The sequence below is a fragment of the Onychostoma macrolepis genome, chromosome 05 (assembly GCF_012432095.1).
Source record: "Onychostoma macrolepis isolate SWU-2019 chromosome 05, ASM1243209v1, whole genome shotgun sequence".
Classification (NCBI taxonomy): domain Eukaryota; kingdom Metazoa; phylum Chordata; class Actinopteri; order Cypriniformes; family Cyprinidae; genus Onychostoma; species Onychostoma macrolepis.
In genome coordinates this window covers 16,715,796-16,738,621 of record NC_081159.1, presented here as the reverse complement: position 1 = coordinate 16,738,621, position 22,826 = coordinate 16,715,796, and the positions used below count along the sequence as shown (strand labels likewise).

Genomic DNA, 22,826 nt, shown 5'->3' with positions numbered 1-22,826 from the left:
AAGTGAGCGCCGCGCATATGGAATATAAAAACCAGCAAAGCCGAATATCTACTGCAATATTGTACAGTTTTTGTGGCACATAAAAACATAAAAATGTTTTTGAGGTGGTTTGGTGGACATACGCAGCCACCCATCTGTGTCTGTCCACCAAACCACCTCAAAAACATTTTTATGTATTCACAGACACACCTTATGACTAAAAAACCACCGTTAGCCACACGATAAAACTTCTACAATAGATCTCGCTCCTCAGGCGACTAACTGAAGTCTGAAGAACTGTAATGCACGTGTTTTAAGACAGGTTTGAACATGCTGGTTGGAGTTAAATTATGTTTTTAGGAGTATCAAAAACATTGTGTCCTCTGTGCAGTTCATTAGTGTGTTGTGTACTTTAATTTGTTTAATTTTGAGTTTTTGGATGAATTTTGTTAAATCCTGTCAAAATACTGAATATTTGACTAAATTTGACATGCTCACATCCTGTTTCCCTGCAGCGCTAACAGGCTATAGGCTAGATGCTATGAAAGTGTTGGAGAGATGCATTTAACACTCAAAAACATCCTGTGCTTCTTCAAATTTAAGACAGCCAAAAACAACTTACTGATTGAGATGAAACGCATTTAAGTGGAATTTAAGGGACACAATAAGGCCAAGCTTTATCACAGGCAAATATCGCATGTTGTGAGTGTGACATGATCCATTTTCTGATAGTTAATTTTGCTAGAACACTCAGCCACATCTAAGACCTGAAGATTTGAAGCACAGAATAATTATCCATAAGTCAAGGTGGGTTCACGCATCAGCTTGTGATAGCCAGATTTCCCTTCCCTAGCATAATTTTAATTTTAATAGATTTAATTTTATGTTTATGTTGTTTTATAGTAGTAATGCAATGCCAAAGCCTAGTAATATAACACAGCTAAAGGTGAAAGCTTTTTAGGCATATGCTTTGGCAGCATACTTCCCTTCAGTCCAAAATTGGAAAACGTTTTAGCAAAGCAAACAGTAAAACAGGTACTACGAGGATGTCTTCAGTAATAGTAATCGTAGTGTAATTATAAATCCAGTGATTGATAGAAAAATCAAGTGCAGTCTCCATAAACAACCGTAGCAGGTCTGGTATAGTTGTTATAACTGAGCACTTGAAGCAGTAAACATGTTGTTTAGACCGATGCAGAGACATGACCCGCATCACTGAGGCGCCCTGCCCTAAGTTTTCAGTTTCAGGAGGACGTGATCCATTTCCTGGGCTTTGAATATAGACAGCAGGAGTGAGCTTACATCTACAAAATTTAAAGGGGTACACTATGTCCAGAACTCCAAAGTCCAGGTTTTTAATTTTTTGGAAAGAAGTCTTTCATGCTCACAAATGCGGCATTTATTTGATCAAAATTGTGAGATATTTTTCTTTTTATATATGTATTATAAAATGTAATTTATTCCAGCTATTTTCAGCAGTCATTACTCCAGTCTTCAGTGTCACATGATCCTTCTAATATGCTCATTTGGTGCTCAAGAAACATTTCTTATTATTATCAAAGCTGAAAAGAGTTGTGCTGCTAAACTTCATTAACTAATTTAGAATCCACAAAAAAATTAATCAATTAATTTATTAAATGTATTCATTCTTAAAAATAATCGTATCCCAAACTTTTGAATGGTAGTGTAATTTGAATTCTGTCATCATTTATTTACCCTCATGTCTTTCCAGCTAATATACTTTAACTGAATGAAGAAACTATTTTAAAGCAGCTCTTTCTCAATTAAAATTATTACATTATAATTATAATAGCTTACAGGTATATATTGACAAGAGACTGAAGAGAATGAGTAATACTGACAGAATTTTAATTTTGTGTGAATTATTCCTTACATGTAAATAAGTGGTGTTCAATTAAAGACAGAATTACATGAATATTTTCTAAATATGTTATTGACCTTCTTGTGAATGATCAACAAGCAATCAACAACAAATGGATAGAACTAAGTCCCACTCTATATTTTTTCATAATCCAATTTACATCAAAATACTGAAGAAAACATCTGTTGCTACTTCTGTTAATTGCGATTTCCGTACATTGACTTAAAGTGCCCCTATTATGGATTTTTGAAAATTACATTTCATGCAGTGTGTAACACAGCTCTAAGTGAATGAAAGCATGCTAAGTTTTAAATCTGAAAGTGCACTGTGTATAAAGTTGTTGTCTCTCAAAAGAAAGAGTCGACTCTGAATCATTGAAACGAGTTAGTTGTTTTTAAAATTAATAGCCAAGCCATTTCATACACAAAGCAGCACTGCGTTCACAAACACTGCTTTATCATGCATTACAGGCATGATGAAATGGAAATGAGACCAATCGGACCAATCGCCGCAGATTAGCGCAAAGGAGGGGTTTGGAAAAATGAATCGTTAAGAGAATAGTTTTTGGAGACGTTGAGCAAGTAAGCTAAAAATAAATGCATACAGGGTAGAGTGGGGGAAAACACCCCACTTAAGGATTGTGTAAGTTTTTTTTTTCAGTGAAACAAAACTTAAATGTTTTCAGAAAAGTTATCATTCTGAAAATATAATTATATTTTTATCAAATAACACGTACTCCCTATCTACAGGCCCTACTGTTCTCATATCATATATAACTCTGATGTTCTACAAAACAAGCTTTAAAACACTTTTTTTCTTACTGCTGAAAATGAGATAATTTACTGTGAAATCTGTTTTCTCTCCGGTACATCACCAGTGTAAGCTTCATGGTTAAAACTTCTACATCACTCTTGTCAACGTAGTCCATAGTTAAAATAAAAATGTATCTTGACTTTATCTTGGGGTTATTTTGGGAAAAACAGTAGGGGGGCGGTTTCCCCGACTATAAGACAATGAAAGTGTTTTTTGACCTTGCATGAATGTCAACCAGTTATTGGGGACTCCCAAAACCAAAATATGAACCTTTCATTACCCATAATAGGGGCACTTTAAGAGAATATGCTGAATCAATGTACTCTACCAAATGTGTTAACTGAAGCAAAAAAAAGAAACAGGCAAATGTAGATCTTTTCTTCTCTTTCTCTCTCCTGTTAATGTCGTTTTGTGTTAATAAGCACCTGTTTCTCACATTGCAGAAACCTCCAACAACTACAGTAGCACACTTATTTCAATGAACTTGACATGCTATAAATTTGTATTGAGTTGCGTCTTCAAGTGTCTCATTACCATAATCGTACATTTGCAGCTGTAATCTCTTCACATTAACAATCTCCTTTTCCACTTTCTCTTCTCGCTCTCTTCTCTCCAGGTCCTGCAGAATCAGGCCTGAGGGCACTGTGGGATATTTCTGGCTATGAAGTCTGAAGGTCTGAATGTCTGGAGCTCCGGGGCGTTGGAGAGATACTGAAGGTCCAGTTCAGTGCACTCTACAGGAGCATGAAGCCCCCAGGCTGTTCGCTGCTCTGCGGCACAGCAAGATCTCACTGTAGACTGTCCTTCTACCAGAGTGAGAATGACATGCTGGCTGGAGAGGGCAGAGTCTGAAGAAGAAACTTCAGGTGTTTCTGTTGCCTGCATGAGGACTCCCGTTGCAGGATCTGTGCAGGCCAAGCTCCGCACCAGAGGAAGAACCTCACACCCATGCAGGCCAAGATCAGAGGACATCGTGGTGGTGACTTCATCAAGCGTGCAGGGGTCCATCAACAGCAGGCAAGGATCTTACAGGACACAGACCAAACAAGTCAGGCACATAATCATGGCATCTCTTTCTTTCTCTCTTTTAAATACATACTGTATACAAATATATATACTGTAATTATAAGCACTGATGATTTTGGTGTCATATTTCTTACTATATTAGGGGTGGCACGATACATGTATTCGTACCGAACCGTCACGGTACGGACATCTTGGTTCGCTGCATTTGGCCTTACAACGAATACAGGCAATTCACCCTAAATCCAGAAGGGGGCGCCTGCAGTAATGCAACGCTGTTTGATAACCGCCAGCAGATGAACAGCGAATGCCATGAGTTGCGCACTTGCAAACAAAGCCCCCTAGACAGTGACGATGTGCTGATTCTGAACGCATCTCTCACATAGACTGACAAAGGAATATACTTTAAAGGCTTGCGCGCTCAACTGTTTGCGAAATGGAGCTTTGTGCTCGTGTATCCTAACGTTACCGCTCTCATTCGGCACAAATCCAAATATTCCATAGTATTTCCATATCTGCGATGTAACGTATCTGAATGCTAAACTATTATTTATTATGTAAATGATAGGCTTTGTACTTCAGTTGCGTTCCAACGGTGACACAGAGGCGGGTGCGCTGATGTTTGGCTCACTGTATTTTGATTAAGTACCAACTGTGCTGTCAAGTTAGCAATGCTGGAACTGATGTGTTGTGTGTGTGTGCGCACGCGATCGCTTCAACTGTTTCCTTATACCAGCAAAATCAACTTTAAACACTTATTGTCTTATTAATAATCACTGTATAAAGGTCTGCTTTTATTTGTGTACACTCATAATGAATACAAAAAAAGAAAACAAATAGGATGTCGCTTTCTGCCATTTGAGTTTCCTTTCTGTGAACAAATTAAGAGTGTCACAAAAATGCATATATAGACTGTTATGTGTCGCACTGTTTTTTCCCTTGTTTATCTGTAAACTAAATCAAATATATTTTAAGAATTTATTCCTTGTATGTATATATATGTACTGCAGATTTTATATAACAATGTAATAATATTTAATACTTTCACATCTAGGTGGAAAAAAATAGTAATTTGTACTACTGTCTGTTCAAAATAAATAAAAAGAAACCGAGCATAGTAGATTTGTTTTTGTTTTTTCCCCCCTGTTGTACCGAAATCGTATCGAACCGTGACCCCCGAAACGAGGTACGTACTGAACCATGACATCTGTGTACGGTGCCACCCCTGCTATATATTATGTCTTGTTCTCTTCTAAAAATATCTTAACCTGCATGAAACAAGATGAACTTGAGAATCAAAGTGTCATATAATAAGCCCTATTTTCAGAGAAAATATCTTAAATTAAGCTCATTTTCCCATTGGCAGATTATTTAATTTAATGAACATGAACTTTAATGAGTCATTTTCAGAGACCAACAGCCACGGTCAGAATCTTTGTTTCTTTCATTTTCATGATAACTGATAATGGGATAACACTTCTAATCAGTGTCAGCATCAGGCCTCTATTAGAAACACCATATTGTCATGCTGAGACTATTTTAAAGGGGACATTGTATGCCCACTTTCCACAATTTGGCATGATTCTTTAAGGTCTTCATGAAATGTCTGCAATAGGGGTGTCCCCGACTAAGGAATTTCATAGTCGAATCGGAATTTTCGAATCATGCCGATAGTCGACTGATAGTCGAATCATATATTTGGGTGCAGGGAAAAATACATTACCAAGAGTCAAGTCAGACATTCGACAGTCATAAATACACAGGGAAAATGTGTAACGGACGCCTCGCAGATACAAACGGGGTGAATAATGTTTTATGTTTTGATTAAAAGATAGTTAACATTAAACGTCAGCGAAACCTTTAAGAATTCACAACATTTTTTATTTTTTTTTTTTACAATGGTGCTCTCATTATAATGTTATGTATATGAGTTATAACGTTCTGCATTTCTGTTTTGAGCTGCGCGCGCTGAAGATGAATGAAGCGGTTTTTAATCAGTGGGATTTAACTCATTTATCTCACATAGAATACTCTTCATTATTTATATAACATAACGTTAATATTACGACTTATAGGCTATCTGCACAAAATGCCCGAATGCGCACAAACGTGTCTGCGCGGCTCTGAATGAACTCCTTTTGTGGACGCGCTCTTCACGCAATAACATGCAGAAACACAACTAAACTATCACAGCATTTTATTATAATAGTGTTCTCATTATAATGCTATGTATATGACAGTGGCAGTCATAGTTATTAATATTCTGCATTGTTGTTCTGCTCGCACCACATGCTGAAAAGATAATCATCGTATAGTACTACAATTAAGCGCTTTACTGTAACTCAACCAAATGCATCTTATACGAGATAAATAATATACACGATATAAATAAACCGACTGAAACATTTTGAAATCACTTGTTGTACCCTAGCTGATCGAAAAAAAAATGAAGTCTTCCACTCTGCCTGTGTCTGTCACGAATCCTGTCCATGCACTTCCGTTCACTCACCACCAGAGGTCACCCGCTCATCACATGGACTCTTGCACTGGCCTCACAAGGATCCAGTGGCTTTTCATGTGAATATTGGCCAGGTATGGACACTGCAAGACTGTTATTAACCCTCGAGCAGGGAGTGCGATCGCTCGAGGATTATATACAAGAGTATTTAGATCTAGCCTATTTTCCTGATCTGCCGGACTGTGTACTCATAGAATTCTTTTGCGAGGGCATTAACCAGCCGCTCAAATCGCGACTAATTCGTGAGGGTCCCCGTTTGTCTTTAAGTGATTTTATGGACTTTGCTTTACTGTCTGTTGGCTCTTCGTTTACTGTGGGTGACGCGAAAGAGGAACGCAACGCCGCACTCATTCGTGACATGACGGCCGCACTAGATCACGCTCACAAGATGGCGGACACAACAGCGCCCCGTTATGTCACAGCAGAGTCCAGTCCAGTCACAGCTGATCTTCACGAGCTGAGTAAAGTCACAGTTGATCATCGTGAACCCAGTCACCATTGATCTCCACGACTCAAGCCAAGTCACCACTGAGCTTCACTAGTCAAGCCAAGTCACAGCTGATCTTCGTGAGTCAAGCCAAGTCACAGTTGATCTTCGTGAGTCAAGCCAAGTCACCGGTGAGCTTCATGAGTCAAGCCAAGTCACAGCTGATCTTCACAAGTCAAGCCAAGTCACCGCTGAGCTTCACGAGTCAAGCCAAGTAACAGCTGATCTTCACAAGTCAAGCCAAGTCACCGCTGATCTTCACGAGTCAAGCCTGTCCTGTCACAGCCAGAAGGGCTGTCCCTGAACTCTCGTCCTGTCCTGTCACGGCCACGGAGGCCGCTTTTGAACATTTGCCCAGCTCTGAACCAGCCGAGGAGGCCATCTTTGAACTCTCACCCCGTTCTGAACCAGCCATGGTGGCTGATTGTGAACTGTCTGTTTTGTCTGTCTCTGTCAAGAAATCTACCCCTAGTGAACAGTCTGTCTCCCCAGTTTCCATCCATAAATCCTATATTGAACTGCCTGTTTTGAGCCCAGAAACCATAAATACACCCCATATCTGTCCTGTTAACCCTGTCATTGCCAAAGAAATCAGTAATGAACAGTCTGTCTATCCCATTTCTACCAATGCATTTATTTATGGACTGTCTGCCTACTCAGTTGCTCCCAGGAAAAACATTGATATACTTCCCATGTTCCCTACCTCCGTCCTTGTGTCCGTGCATGTTCTTTCTCCTCCTTGTGTCTCAGTTTTCCCTGGGTCTCAGTCTCTGCTGTGGGTTCCTGATCCGTCGTGGTGTGCTCCTGCTCTATCTGCTCCGCTCTGGTGGTCTTCTGCTCCACCTGTTCCGTCTGCGCCGCCGTGGTGGTCTGCTGTCTGGCTCTGGTGGTCTTCTGCTCCGCCCTGGTGGGCTCCAGTTCCATCTGCTCCGCCCTGGTGGGCTCCAGCTCCGTCTACTTCGCCCTGGTGGGCTCCTGCTCCGTCTGCTCCGCTCTGGTGGGCTCCAGTTCCGTTGACTCCGCCCTGGCTTCCTGCTCGGTCGGCTCTGCCTCAGTCCCCATTCTCTCCACTTCCACATGGACCTGGCCCTCCGTCCCTCCCCCTGTTCCGCCTCCGCTCCACCACCCTCCTGGATGTTGTAGGAGCGTCTGGAAGCTGCTCCTTGGGGGGGGGCTATGTCACGAATCCTGTCCATGCACTTCCGTTCACTCACCACCAGAGGTCACCCGCTCATCACATGGACTCTTGCACTGCACTACACTACTGTTGCACTTCACCATCTAACTACATTTCCCATCATCCATCGCACAGATCACACAGCTGTCAGATTACACATTGCACTGATTACACAGCTGAAACCCATTAGACACTCTTTATAAGCCTTGGACTTTCTCTCCCTCACTGCCGAGTATTGTATGCATTTATCGCTGCCCTACAGAGCTCCTGTTAGTTTTCCAAGTCTTGCCTTGTCTTGCCTGTTTCGGATTGTGTTTTCCCCTGCCTGGACTATTGCTTACGTTTTGGATTACCTCTCGTCTAGCCCCTTTGGATACTGTTCGCTGTCGTCTGACCCACGCCCATTTTAGATTACTCTTTGTATTGCCTATGATATACCTGTCTGCCATTGTTTGACCCTGCCTGTTATGACCACGTCTCTTGTCAATAAAAGCTTGCATATGGATCCGCACGTCTCACGTCTCGTCAGCCCCGTAACAGAGTCGATTTGAGTCTTGTTAAAGATTTAAATCCCTGCCCCCATGCTCCTCTGTCAGTGACGGATTAGAAAGCGAAACTTTAATCTATAGGGGAAGTTGGATTTATTCACGCACGTTAATATTTATTTAAAGCTTCTTTCTTTTAAGATTCTTCATAATAGGCTGTATATTAACTTATTGGGAGAAAACCGGTAGTTCGATGTGAAATCAGACACTGAGCACCCCTGTACAGCCAAAATGGCATGATCATAACACCCCGCGAATATTCGACTGTGAGATTGGGAGTCGAATCAGGCTCCTTGAATCGAAGCATTGAATCGTTGACTATTCGGCGACACCCCTAGTCTGCAACATACTTTGGTTAAAATTCCTCAATGGTCATGTAAAATAACAGCATTTTTACCTTGTCAAATACAGTTCTAGTCATAGCAACCTGTTTTATGCATGTCTCTTTAAATGCTAATGAGCTCTGCTTACCCCGCCCATCTCTTCTGTGGAAGAGGAAAGGCGATTCGCAAATAATAATAAATATAAAATTTAGGACTTACTTCTAGAGGTGCAGCTGGATCACAAACACTGCGTACTGATCCATACTTGAGTTTTAACTTTTTAGCAAAACCTGCCTTGAATTGTCCTTTGTTTAGAAAGCAGTCTGGACTAAAACGATTTGCGCAGACATAAAAATTATTCTTTAATACTTCTTAAGATAAACTTAAGATCATCTGATGGCGCTTTTCCATTGCATGGTACGGTTCAGTACGGCTCACTTTTGGGGGGGGTTTCCACTGGGTACAGTACCTGGTACTTTTTTTAGTACCACCGAGGTTCCAAGCGAACCATACCGTTACCAAAACATGACGTGTAAACTCTGCTGATCACTGATTGGCCAGAGAAAATCGTCACTGCCTGCATCATTGAACTTGTGGCCTGAGACACAACAGCCCCGCTAGATTTAAATCAGCACAGTCATTGAAGGATCGAATACAACTGTCTTGAATGAGCGCACCTTTCTTTTAACAACTGAAAAATGGCTGTTTCATTGTCTGTTGAGGAAGTACAGACTGTCCTCTCATTGATAGCCGAGGAGCGGATCCAGCGAGAGCATGATGGAGCGACGCGGAATTAAAAAAAGTTTTTCAGGTGTCACGGCAGTAGAGGCGGCGCGACTATAATGACACATGAATAATCCCGCCCACTCTAAAGCGGTACTAAACTGCAGTGGAAACCAAGCCGAACTGAGCCGTGCCGTTCTGAACCGTGCCGAGCCGAGTCGTACCACGTAGTGGAAAAACGCCATAAGTGTACCCAACTGTGCTATTTTGGGACACCATGAATATGAACTAAAATGCGTTTTTAACATACTATCTCTGTAGTTAAAAAAAGTATTTAGTTACCACTTGTAGTACACTTGAACCCATCTTTCATACACTAGTACACTCAAGTGTACTACAAGTGGTGACTATTTTTAAATATGATAAAAATCCATTCACAATTTTTTTTAATCCCCCCGAAAACTTTAAATTTTATCATTTTTATCATGTGGTTGTGTCCACACACAGCTAACACACATATGAATTTTGCATCCAGTGTCCCCTTTAAATAGACCTTGAATCTCTTTTTGAAGGTGATGTTTTGCCATGTGGTGTATAGGAGGCATTGTTTATTTTTTACATCACATTCTCATTGTGTCTGTAATCAAGCTGTAACTCATAGCCTGTCATGCACACTTACTTGATGTGTCCACTTCTGTGCCCTGCTTCACTGTGTGTAGGGTTGTCATTGGAACCGAAGCTGCATCACTGTCATGGTGACCGTTACTGACTGGTGATAAACAGCCTAGAGGTTTGATGAAATGTGAGTTACATTTGTTTTAAGTCATACCTAGTCGTTTAGTGGATTACTTTTATATGTATATTCATACGTTTGCATGTTTTCCTGAGTGAAGACCGTGTCTGGTAGGTGACACACACAATTGTAAATAGGACGGTTGTTAATATAGCTGTTGCTGCACAAGCGGTCACTATGGACGATACATCATGGATGGGAGGTGCTGAGGTGTGGGCTTTTGCAACACCAGTCCCTTCTTCCCCTAAAAATGGAAGAATCAGTTAGAACACATACTACCAAAATCAACTTTCATTCTAAAATGTTGTCATTGTTTACTCTTTCTTTCTTTTGTTGAGCAGGTAATTCAGTACTTTTATTTATTTATTTGGTTTGGTAATCAAGTACTTTGAAGGTTGTATGTTTTGGGTCTTATACTATGCCATTAGGGCTGAAACGATTTCTCGAGTAATTTGAGTAACTCGAATACAAAAAATCAGAGGCAAATTCTTGTGCTTCGAAGAATCGTTTTAGTCTATTTACTAGGGATGCACTGAATTTTCGGCCACCGAAAATATATGCCGCGCCGCACGGCAGTGTTCAGGTTTCACTCTCCTCCAGCCGGTTCAATATTCCCGCTCTATAATGTACATTCTGCTCATTTACCACTCATGCTCACCAGAAAAGCTAAGTCCGCTCAAATAACGTGTGATAAGAAATTTCTATGTAGTATACTTGTTCCTGTTTGCAGTAGCGTTACTGTGCTGTGACATGCTGTAGTACAGCTGTACTGGGCAACGCTGGTAAAATCTCCTTCACTGATCTGCTCCCCGCTATGCTCTGCTCACATGCGCTGATAACAATAGCTTTGCCAGGGTTTTTATATTTTTACACGTTTACTTGATATTTCTGTACACAGAATCGTCGTTTCTATTCATTTCCCACTGATTTACACGATCTGATGAGCATTAGCTCATATTCTCTCTGTATGAATGAATGGCAGAGACGCGCGTAATTAACATGAAGTTAACATGTTGATGTATTCCTAGCATGATTAGCATGTTCCTAACACAATTCTGGCATGTTGTATACATGTATACCTGTATATGAATATGTACATATATATATATCAGGGCTGGTAATTTAACGCGTTAATTAGATTAATTAATTACGGTGAAAAATAACACATTAAAATTATTAACGCATTTAACTAGGGTTGGGTATCGTTTGAATTTTATCAATTCCAATTCCAATTCTGCTTATCGATTCCAATAAAATTCCGATTCTTTTCGATCCCCAGTTTCGATTCCAATGTGATTAAATAATGATATCAAACATTTATCCTCTGTCTCTTTTTTGCAAACCATTTATTAGAGCTGAATACCATGAACAAAAATCAACAGGCTACATAAAATCTGGACTCTTTAAGAGCTGTTTGTGTGCAAAATAGAACTGCATGATTCTGCAGAAATTGAGGGGGGGGTTTTTTGGGGTTTTTTCCCCCAATGGAAGTTAAAGTTCTCTCATGATTCTGAAGAAAAAACATTAGACAACTAAACAAAATCACATGTAATTTATGAATGAATGATTCAATGACTCACTCAAGATGTACTTGTTTCATTACTGGATGAATCAGCATTCTTGAAGGAATCTCTTGTATGATTTTAAAGACAAATACATTTTAACAGCCCCTTTTCCCCACCTACTGGCGTAACAATGAAGTGTCGTCATTTGAAGTGTCAAATTACTTTCAAAAGGTGATTTACTGTACTTATTTAATTGCTACCGTACACATCAGAGTTTATATCTGAACTAGGGTTGTAACGATATAACGGTATGACGGTTTATCGTGGTTTGAACGTGCACGGCTGCTTTACTCTGCATTCACTTGGCTACTTATACACACATACAGTGGATAAAATGACAGAAACAGAGATTAATCTCCATTTCCGTCAAAAAAAAGGTAAAATCTGCTGTATGGGAATACTTCTAATGTAAAAAAAAAAAAAAAAAATGAACGCGGGGTTGTCCTTGAGGATGGATCCAATTTGCAAAAAAGTGGACGCAAAGTGGCTGCAAAAGCAGGCAAAACATCTAGCATGTTCACTCATATTCACGGAAACCATCCCTCCGTGCAGATGAAGGTGTGTTGCATTTATAAAAAGTGATAAATTAAGGCCGTATGATTTCTGTGTTGCAGAGGGAATCCCGGTGAAGTCGTGAACATGAAATTTACAGTATAACGAGGATGTCACCTAAAACGCGCAATCTGGTGGATGGATAAATCAAAAGAAGATTTGATATGTGTCTGTGAAGCGTGAAGAGACTGCTATATACTGTAAATAATCTGCTCGTTTCTGCATGTCTCTGAGTGGTGCCGTTTTATCAACTACATACTGAAGTACGCATGACACTAATGGTGTTTTGCAGCGTCTACATAAACATGAACATCGGCAGAGCTGCTCTGAGAGAAAACTTAAACATTTCCTAGTTTTATTTGAGAAAAACCATTGTCATATACACTCTGAAACTCAAAGTCCGCAACAACCAGTCAAAATAAAATTTCGATTTAACTTGAAATTATGACAAATATATTAGCATTGTACAATGTACTTCAAAGTTATAATAACAACAACAATAATATTTTTTATAATAATGAATTTATTTAAACGTTATTTTTTAATAAATATCACGTTTGTCCATGGTTTAACTTGGTATACCTCTGTTGTGCAGAACTAAAAGTTTTTACATTTTAAATCGATAGCATTTTAAAACATAAATTAAAAAGCTAAAGTGTGATATGGATATACATAAGGTGTATAGCTTTTTTTTAAATGTTTTTTAAACAAAATTAAATGCATTATTTTTTTCAGAAGGGACACTTCAATGCTTTCATTAAAATGGTTTCAAGTTTGTTGTAATAAAGGATTTGTTCACTCAAATAACTTGTTCTTATTCTTTTAAGAGTCATTGTTACTGATAAGAATTATTGTTTACTATATGCCGTGATATACAGTGAAACCGTGATATTTTCTGAGACGATTATCATACCGTGAAAATCTCATACCATTACAACCCTAATCTGAACTATGAACTTTTATCCCAGTACTTCTGTGATTTGAATGTTTGTAACACAGAAATAATGATACTGTGTGGCTGAAAAGACTGTGAGGCTGTTTCATTCATGACGACAGCTGCTCTCTTTAGGTCAACGGCAGTGAGAACGCAAATTTAAATGTTCAAATCATAGTACGCTGCAAGTACGAACCAAGTGATCACAACGTTGTGAACGCACACATCAAAGGTTGAGGAATGAAACAGACAAATCATTGTAATTTTGTTTTTTTTAAAGATATTTTAAGCCTTTTTTATTGGGATAGGACAGTAGAGTGATGACAGGAAAGCATTGGATGGAGAGAGGGGAGCAGGATCGGCAAAGGACCTCGAAACGGGAATGAACTTCCAACCCCTATCCGGAATGCTGAATCTCAGATATATACTATGTATATATTAGTGGTGGGCCGTTATCGGCGTTAACGTGCTGCGTTAACGTGAGACTCTTATCGGGCGATAAAAAATATCGCCGTTAATCTATTCTCAAAGTTGGGCTGGGAGCTGGATCTATACTACGCAAGCTATGATGACTTTCACCTTGATATTTTAGCGGATGTATACCTAGCGAATTGCACTGTAGGGGCGAGCGAGTCTTGAACCTGTGTGTATGCGTGCTAACATGGATGCAGCTATGAAGCCGCGGGTTTGCTTCAGGAAAATGTATTTTTAAGAAGCTTCCCAATGGAAATCGGCAAGTCATTTCTGTCTCTACATGGTCAAGCTCTCTGTATCGCGTACAGCGGAGTTCCGCCCAGTTCGCACACACACACACACACACACACACACAAACAAACAAGCGTGGCGCACACACAAGTGAGCACACTCCCACTCCTATTTGTAAATATTAAGCCGCAAAAGCGTCTATTTAAATATGACTTCTGTGTGTCTCTGTGTTAATGTATGGCGCAGACGCATGAGTTTGTTCACTACTCATACAGAAGACCGCGTGACGCTTGCGGCGATATTAACGTCTGTCGTCTCACTAAATGAGGACATAAATACATGAACAACATCTCCAGAACTGCTCTGAGAGTCACTTCATGAGCATTCGAGCGTTTCATTTGAGAAAAACTATCCTCACGGCAACCCGTCAAAATAGAAGTTCGGTTTCACTTGAAGACATTGGGCAGAACGTAATAGACTACTACTACTAAAACTATTAAAACCTTATCTTTAAGGAATAATCATACAATGTCTTCAATGTTATTATCAATATTAAATTCTTGATGACTGCTAGTTGTTTACTACTAGTAGTGAACTTATTCTGATCTACTTGGCAAATTCAAATGAGCCATTTTAATCTAGATTAATTCCAAGATTACAGTGAGATTAATCTAGATTAAAAAAATTAATCTATGCCCACCACTAGTATACAGTGAGGAAAATTAGTATTTGAACACCCTGCTATTTTGCAAGTTCTCCCACTTAGAAATCATGGAGGGGTCTGAAATTGTCATCGTAGGTGCATGTCCACTGTGAGAGACATAATCTAAAAAAAAAAATCCAGAAATCACAATGTATGATTTTTTAACTATTTATTTGTATGATACAGCTGCAAATAAGTATTTGAACACCTGTCTATCAGCTAGAATTCTGACCCTCAAAGACCTGTTAGTCTGCCTTTAAAATGTCCACCTCCACTCCATTTATTATCCTAAATTAGATGCACCTGTTTGAGGTCGTTAGCTGCATAAAGACACCTGTCCACCCCATACAATCAGTAAGAATCCAACTACTAACATGGCCAAGACCAAAGAGCTGTCCAAAGACACTAGAGACAAAATTGTACACCTCCACAAGGCTGGAAAGGGCTACGGGGAAATTGCCAAGCAGCTTGGTGAAAAAAAGGTCCACTGTTGGAGCAATCATGTGAAAATGGAAGAAGCTAAACATGACTGTCAATCTCCCTCGGACTGGGGCTCCATGCAAGATCTCACCTCGTGGGGTCTCAGTGATCCTAAGAAAGGTGAGAAATCAGCCCAGAACTACACGGGAGGAGCTGGTCAATGACCTGAAAAGAGCTGGGGCCACCGTTTCCAAGGTTACTGTTGGTAATACACTAAGACGTCATGGTTTGAAATCATGCATGGCACGGAAGGTTCCCCTGCTTAAACCAGCACATGTCCAGGCCCGACTTAAGTTTGCCAATGACCATTTGGATGATCCAGAGGAGTCATGGGAGAAAGTCATGTGGTTAGATGAGACCAAAATAGAACTTTTTGGTCATAATTCCACTAAACGTGTTTGGAGGAAGAAGAATGATGAGTACCATCCCAAGAACACCATCCCTACTGTGAAGCATGGGGTGGTAGCATCATGCTTTGGGGTGTTTTTCTGCACATGGGACAGGGCGACTGCACTGTATTAAGGAGAGGATGACCGGGGCCATGTATTGCGAGATTTTGGGGAACAACCTCCTTCCCTCAGTTAGAGCATTGAAGATGGGTCGAGGCTGGGTCTTCCAACATGACAATGACCAAGCACACAGCCAGGATAACCAAGGAGTGGCTCTGTAAGAAGCATATCAAGGTTCTGGCGTGGCATAGCCAGTCTCCAGACCTAAACCCAATAGAGAATCTTTGGAGGAGCTCAAACTCTGTGTTTCTCAGCGACAGGCCAGAAACCTGACTGATCTAGAGAAGATCTGTGTGGAGGTGGGCCAAAATCCCTCCTGCAGTGTGTGCAAACCTGGTGAAAAACTACAGGAAACGTTTGACCTCTGTAATTGCAAACAAAGGCTACTGTACCAAATATTAACATTGATTTTCTCAGGTCTTCAAATACTTATTTGCAGCTGTATCATACAAATAAATAGTTAAAAAAATCATACATTGTGATTTCTGGATTTTTTTTTTTTAGATTATGTCTCTCACAGTGGACATGCACCTACGATGACAATTTCAGACCACTCCATGATTTCTAAGTGGGAGAACTTGCAAAATAGCAGGGTGTTCAATTACTTATTTTCCTCACTGTATATATACACACACACATACATGTATAGCAAGTTGTTACCTAATAAGTATCCGCTGTATACAAAGTGATTAATATTTGGTTTTTGACCACTGAAAATGGGTAATATTCAACAATCTGGAGCCTCATTGAGACCCCCCTATCTTTGGGACTGAATGATGTAAGGTCTTGAAAATGAAGATTCCAAAAGAAAAGTTTAACTCTTTCAACGCCATTGACGAGGTATCTTGTCAATTAAGAGACAACGCTTCCCCGCCATTGACGAGTTTTTACGGCAATCCGTGTTCTAGGTGTATTACGGTAAGGAAAGCCCTAGCGCATGTCCTGAATGAGTTACGGGACTTCCGGGTCTTTAGGGTGCGAATAGAAGATGATCGGCATAAATGGAAGGATCAGAGAAAATGTAGATCATGCTTTGACCATTTTGAATCTGATCGAGACGATGTAGTCAGTGAGAGAGATGCATTTACAGACACAGAAACATATGTAGTTGTAACCGATCCGTCTATCTGAATAGGGGTGTGTGTGTGGGCTCTATCTATCTATCTATCTATCTATCTATCTATCTATCTATCTATGTGTGTATGTGTGTGTGTGTGTGTGTGTGCATGCATGTACAGTATATGTATGCATATGTATGTATGTATGTAGCCTGTGTGTGTGTATAATCATATGTATGTATATGTTTGTGTGTGTCTGTTTGTTCTGTTTATTGAATGCAATTTAAATTATTCATATAATTATTTACAGGTGAAAGAATATGACATCTGAATGTATTTTGCATGAAAATGCACTACTTTGATAAAAATGTATCAATTTTTTGTCCAGTTTTCCAGTCCTTGAGTTCTTTCCAGCGCTGGAAAGCTGATCCGATATTTACACAGGTCCTACTTCTTGCCTTATCATAACACCGTGTCTAAACCGGACGCGACCGGTGCGGTCGGTTTTTGAAAAAATACCCCACCTTTAAAAGAAAAGAAGTATCATATTTTTGCAAATTGACCCACATTTGGTTTTTGACCGTTGAAAATGTGTACAATTTAATGATTTACCCCAGGAGCCATATTGATATCCCAATATCTCTGGAACCAAACCATATAGGGCCTTAAAAATTAAGATGCCAAAAGAAAAGTTTGTTAAGACCCAAAATCTAAAAGGAAATTAAGATATCTGTAATACTTTTTTACAGGCCTGCAAACTTTGGAGAAAAAACCTGAAAAGTGCTCTTTCCCCATTTTTGAACGGTCACCATTGGCACATAATGCAACAAAGATTGCTAAAGTCAACAGATTTTACTAATAGACCTACCAATCTCTGTGCAAAAGTAACAATACGATGCTGCCATCTTTCTAAACTCATTTTTAGCTCCCTGTAAATTGGCTCTGAATCTCAGGTTAAAATTGATATTTTGACCCCCCCCTCTACAAAAAAAACCCCCGGTTTACTCAGTAAATATTCATCCATGACATTGAATATTTTGGCTTTCATTACTATACATGCTTATCTTTCTTCAGAAAAAATATTTGCAAAATAAAAAATTTGAGCCGGGGATGTTTCTGAAATTTGGTTGATTTGACACGGAATGACCCAGCTGCCTAATTTTGTTGCATTCCGTTTCTTGCTAAGCACCCCTCTTCCTGTTCCTGGTCGTATATCTGATCAGCAGAATGCTAAGAGACCTCTGTCAATCCATGATGAAGTGGGTTCAGGGAGGATCAACCCTTAGTCCACTTTCAAAGAGCACTGACTGATCCTTGCTGGATAAATACCATCTCCTTTACTTCACCAGTAATCACATTGAGAGAATAAAGAGAATAGAGATAAAACAGTGAGAAAAGCAGTAAAAGTACTGAGGCTCAGATAAGAGCATGAGAGCATGGAAAGAATGAGTGTGTGCAGGGGTGAAGAGAGTACCACAACTTTTAGAGGATGAAAACATGAAGTGTGTCTTTAAGCATGAAATTAAAAGGTGAATGTGAAAGAACATATTTACAATACATTGACATGGGTTTGTGTTTCGGGATGTGGAAATCTTTCATAACAATCAGTCTTAAATGGATAGTTCACACAAAAATGGGGGGGGGGGGGGGATTCAATTACGTGATGGCAGTGAATTTTTGACTCTTTAGCACCAATGCACTAACTTACAGTATGTGTCAGCAAAAAAAAAAAATAATAAATTACATGCTGATCATTTTAAAGTGTTCTATTTGAGTTTGGTGAAAAATAACCCAATAATTAAGAAACTGTACTTCCCTTGTGCCCAGTGTTAATTTTAACTGCAAATTTTGATTTAGTCTTAGTCAAAGTCTTTTGTCTAAAATGCCATTTAATTTGATTAATATTTTAGTCATCTGACTTGTTTTAGTTTTAGTCTAGTTATAGTCGACTTAATATCATAAGATTTTTGTAGATTAAATCTACAGATTTTAGTTGACTAAAATCTAATGGGTTTAGATAGTATTTATTAAGGGGTCATATGACGTTGCTAAAAAGAACATTATTTTGTGTATTTGGTGTAATGTGTTTATGCTGTTTAAGGTAAAAAAACACGCTATTTTCCACATACTGTACATTATTGTTGCTCCTCTATGCCCCGCCTTTCTGAAACGCGCCGATTTTTACAAAGCTCATCGTTCTGAGAAGCGAGGCGTGCTCTGATTGGCCAGCTATCCAGTGCGTTGTGATTGGCCGAATACCTCAAGCGTGAGACGGAAATGTAACTCCCCTTAACGTTTTGTGATGCCGTGTCCCGGCGTGATGACACAAAAACAATAAAACCCATTACAAACGAGGCATTTGCATCCAGTGGGGACATAATTACTGATTATAATGACTTATACTGTCTTTTTATGTGTCGCGTTGCATCGTGCCGCATAAACATTACCATGTCTGCATTTGTGATCTGAGAAACGACAAACAACAAGCACTACTCTACACTGCTCAAAACTCGCATTTGAATAGTCAGTGGCAAATTCTTTAAATATGAAAACACACTTACAGGCTGTGAATCAGAAGCGCCAGACTGTCCTTGCAAAGTTGGAACTGCCCCTCTTTATAGAAACAGCCTTTGTGCACAGCATTGTAGGCTAACGTTACTCTCCCAGGTTCAGGAAATAGTCCTCTGTAAAATGCGCTGCACACTCATTTGGGTTGAACTGTTGTGGAACAGTGCTGTAAATACAACTTAACCACTGATTTCTAGTTGTGTCCTCTTTTGGAAGCCCAAACAAAGTAGTTTTGCTTCCACAATGAAACACAGCGTCTCCACGACATGGTGCCGGCAGCAGCAACAACACTACAGAGAGAATAAAAATGATGCCCTCTTTCTTTGCGTATACATTTGGGCAGTGTTTTGCAAATCTCCCCACACCATGATGTAGACATGTGGGGGTGTGTTTGAATGAGCCGTTTTAGGGGCCGTGGTCGAGTCTTAACTTTTATAAAGAATATCTCTTTGGTTTTGAGACTTTTGTCTTTGCAACTTCAGGGGTCTTATCTATACACAAACAGCTTGTAACACTCCAAAGAGAAAGGAAAACTTGAAATCACATCATATGACCCCTTTAACACTAGAACCGCCAGAGGTCACTGTATACCTAAAAGCACCAGCGGTAAATTTTACCCGCACACATGGCAACTGTTTTTATACGGCTAAAGAACATATTATTTCACTGTATTATGCCACTTTCTTCACAAAGAAGTGTCTAGAGTCATGAAATGATTATGTCTAGTCGTCAACTATATTTTTACCCTGTTGTTTTATGTTTAAGACTTTTTAATGCAGCCTACACTAATCCATAATGGTCAGTAGGCTAAGGTAAAAAAAAAATACTGCACTGAGAACGAAAATTAGAAGGTAGTAAATATTTGGGTGGTGTATTATAATACAATGTCATTAATCAATATATTAGGATAACCCATGTTATTTAAATTACTAAAATAGCCAATAGACAATAATGAGCAATAATAATTCTCCACACTGCATAGGATGATGCTATGACAAATTCAAGCGCACAGCTTCACCTAGGCCCAATTATTAATTTGTTTAGTTATATCATTTATAATTTGAATAAGAGAACAACAACAATAAACTTCAGGTAATCAAAAAAAAAAAAAAAAGAATTCATTACATCATAGATCTGATTTTTTTTTTTTCTTCAGGAAACGGCCAGACTAGAATAAATAGCAGCACTGTACGTAGCGAACAATAAACGATATGGCAAGACAAAAAAAGAAATAATAAAACCAAAGTTTGACCAATTATGAGTAACGTTAGGCTAAAACATCTAAATATGATGTCTGGATCACTGTCAGATGAGCCGTCAGATGCTGAGCCGACCCAGGACGCATAACTTACCATCAGACTCTCCATCACTCATGGTATTTAGTGTTTCTAATACCGACCTTCCATAAATAGCCTTCTTTTAGTCATTTTGACTTTATTTATGAAACTGATAACTGCTAAATCAGTGAGTGAAAGTCGTTGCCTACAAATGTACAATGTTAAAAAACACAAGCGACAAGAAAATGACAGTGCGAAAATACATGCATTATATAGCGGGTAAATTTGACCTGCGCGGCGCTTATAGGTATAAATGCTCCGTTTTTTAATCTGGTTTTATCTAAGTAATTTTTAACAATATTGGGTTGTAAATTACATAATTTTAGTAAAAGTCAATGACTGGGAGACTTGAATGTTTTGTTGAAAATCTGTTATGTACATTTGAAAAATAGCTACGGGTAAAATTTACCCAGTGGCGGTTCTAGTGTTAAGCAGTTCTCTAAAATTTCTAAACTTATATATTCCAGGAGAAAACATATATTAACCTGGTAATATGAATGGTATTAATTTGAACATGCAATATAGACACACATTTAACTGCTGTGACGCACAACATGTATTTATATTAAAATTAAATAAAACCACATTTCAGAAAGAAACAAGAGCATGGTCCTCTTTTCACTAAAATACAAATGGTTATATAATATACATTCTTTATAACAACTTGCTTACCACTTTCTTCATTCTTTCAAGCAGACATATTTATTACATTTATATTAATCCTTATTTGCAGTTCAGTGATTATCTCTCTTTCTTTTGCTGCTTGATTAACATGCTGTCCATTTAAAACCAAATGCACGGATGCAATATGATGATATTCTTTCAACTGCTTCTCTTCACTTAATGTAACCAAGTGTGTTTACATGAATACTCATCAAAACGGACAATTTGACATCATTTTGTATGTATATCACCATTCATGTGTAAAAGACACAAAAACAACTGAATTCAGTACTTGTGCGCTGTTTGAGAGGCGGTTTTCTGTGTGCGTGCTCATTTTCATTTTTGTCTGAACTATCCTTTTAACATGGGTGCTTAAAAAAATTCAGGCTGTGAAACTTAAATAGCTTAAATATCAGGTTGTTTTTCACTTAAAATGAGCCATTGCAAAATTATCATTAAACTATTATTAACCCTTAAACGCATGAATGTTTTGCCAATCATTATTAAATATTCGGGTCTTTAGCAACCCGGACCTATATATCCAGTATGGATGGATCTCTAACTGCTGCAATAGCAAAGAAACTCTCTTGATATTTTAAGAACAATTACAGAAGAACACAATAAAGCATAATTTGTTACCTTTTGAAACTTAAAAGGGTTCAATTTGAGCAGATGATTTTACCATCGTTGTCATCGTCAGACAACAGTACATGCAGCATCTGGCTCATATTCGCGATTTCAACCATATTCTCAAAACTATCATTTTCAGTGACTTCAAAATCAATATTTTGATCACTGGAAGCTTATTCACCACATCCACCATCAAATGACAGTGACATTTATATTTCATAAATGCCATTCAAACCAGTTCATTTTTTGCTGATGATATTCTTTTGTTTTATGCCTGCTGTAATTATGAGCGAAACCTCACATCACCATTGTGTATCAAACAGTGCCACCTCGAGGAATAAAGGTGCATTACACATATTGAGTCATTAGATATGTAAATATAGTTGCCAGGGGGGAAAAAATGCACATTTACATACGACCACTTTTTTACAAAAAATTAATCAAAAACAGGCATTCTTATATATATATATATATATATATATATATATATATATATATATATATTTTTTTTTTTTTCTTGTTATATTGTTTATAATGAATAGATTGAGGAATACTAAGAAAGTTGATGTCTAACTTTAAAAAATGAAGGAGGGTGAGGGTATAGAGAATGATCTCCCGGGTCGCTAAAGACCCGAGGTACGCATTTAAGGGTTAAACCACATAAACGTTTTTGCTCACAATCTCAGGTGCCAGGTGATCTACTGCCATTTTATTAAATTCACTCAAATGGACACTCATTGAAATGACCTTTTGTTATGTGCAGAAGAAGGAATCTCTCAAACGGGCTTGGAATAACCTGAGAATGAATAAATGATGACAGAATTTTCATTTTTACTTAACTTCAGACTAACGCTATAAG

General features: G+C 38.7%; 1 protein-coding gene across 2 annotated transcripts in view; it reads right to left on the bottom strand.

Moving 5' to 3' along the window:
* Positions 1 to 520: 520 nt before the first annotated feature.
* eda2r (ectodysplasin A2 receptor) overlaps positions 521 to 22,826 on the bottom strand; it is a 28,474-nt gene continuing 6,168 nt past the window's right edge. For both annotated transcript variants that reach the window (XM_058777250.1, XM_058777249.1), the window contains exons 5-7: positions 10,340 to 10,507; positions 10,150 to 10,254; positions 521 to 3,699 (exon numbers count right to left, since the gene is read on the bottom strand). In XM_058777250.1, coding sequence (XP_058633233.1) covers positions 3,302 to 3,699; positions 10,150 to 10,254; positions 10,340 to 10,507 — 671 coding nt within the window. In that variant the 3' untranslated portion in view covers positions 521 to 3,301. The remainder of the gene's footprint in view (positions 3,700 to 10,149; positions 10,255 to 10,339; positions 10,508 to 22,826) is intronic.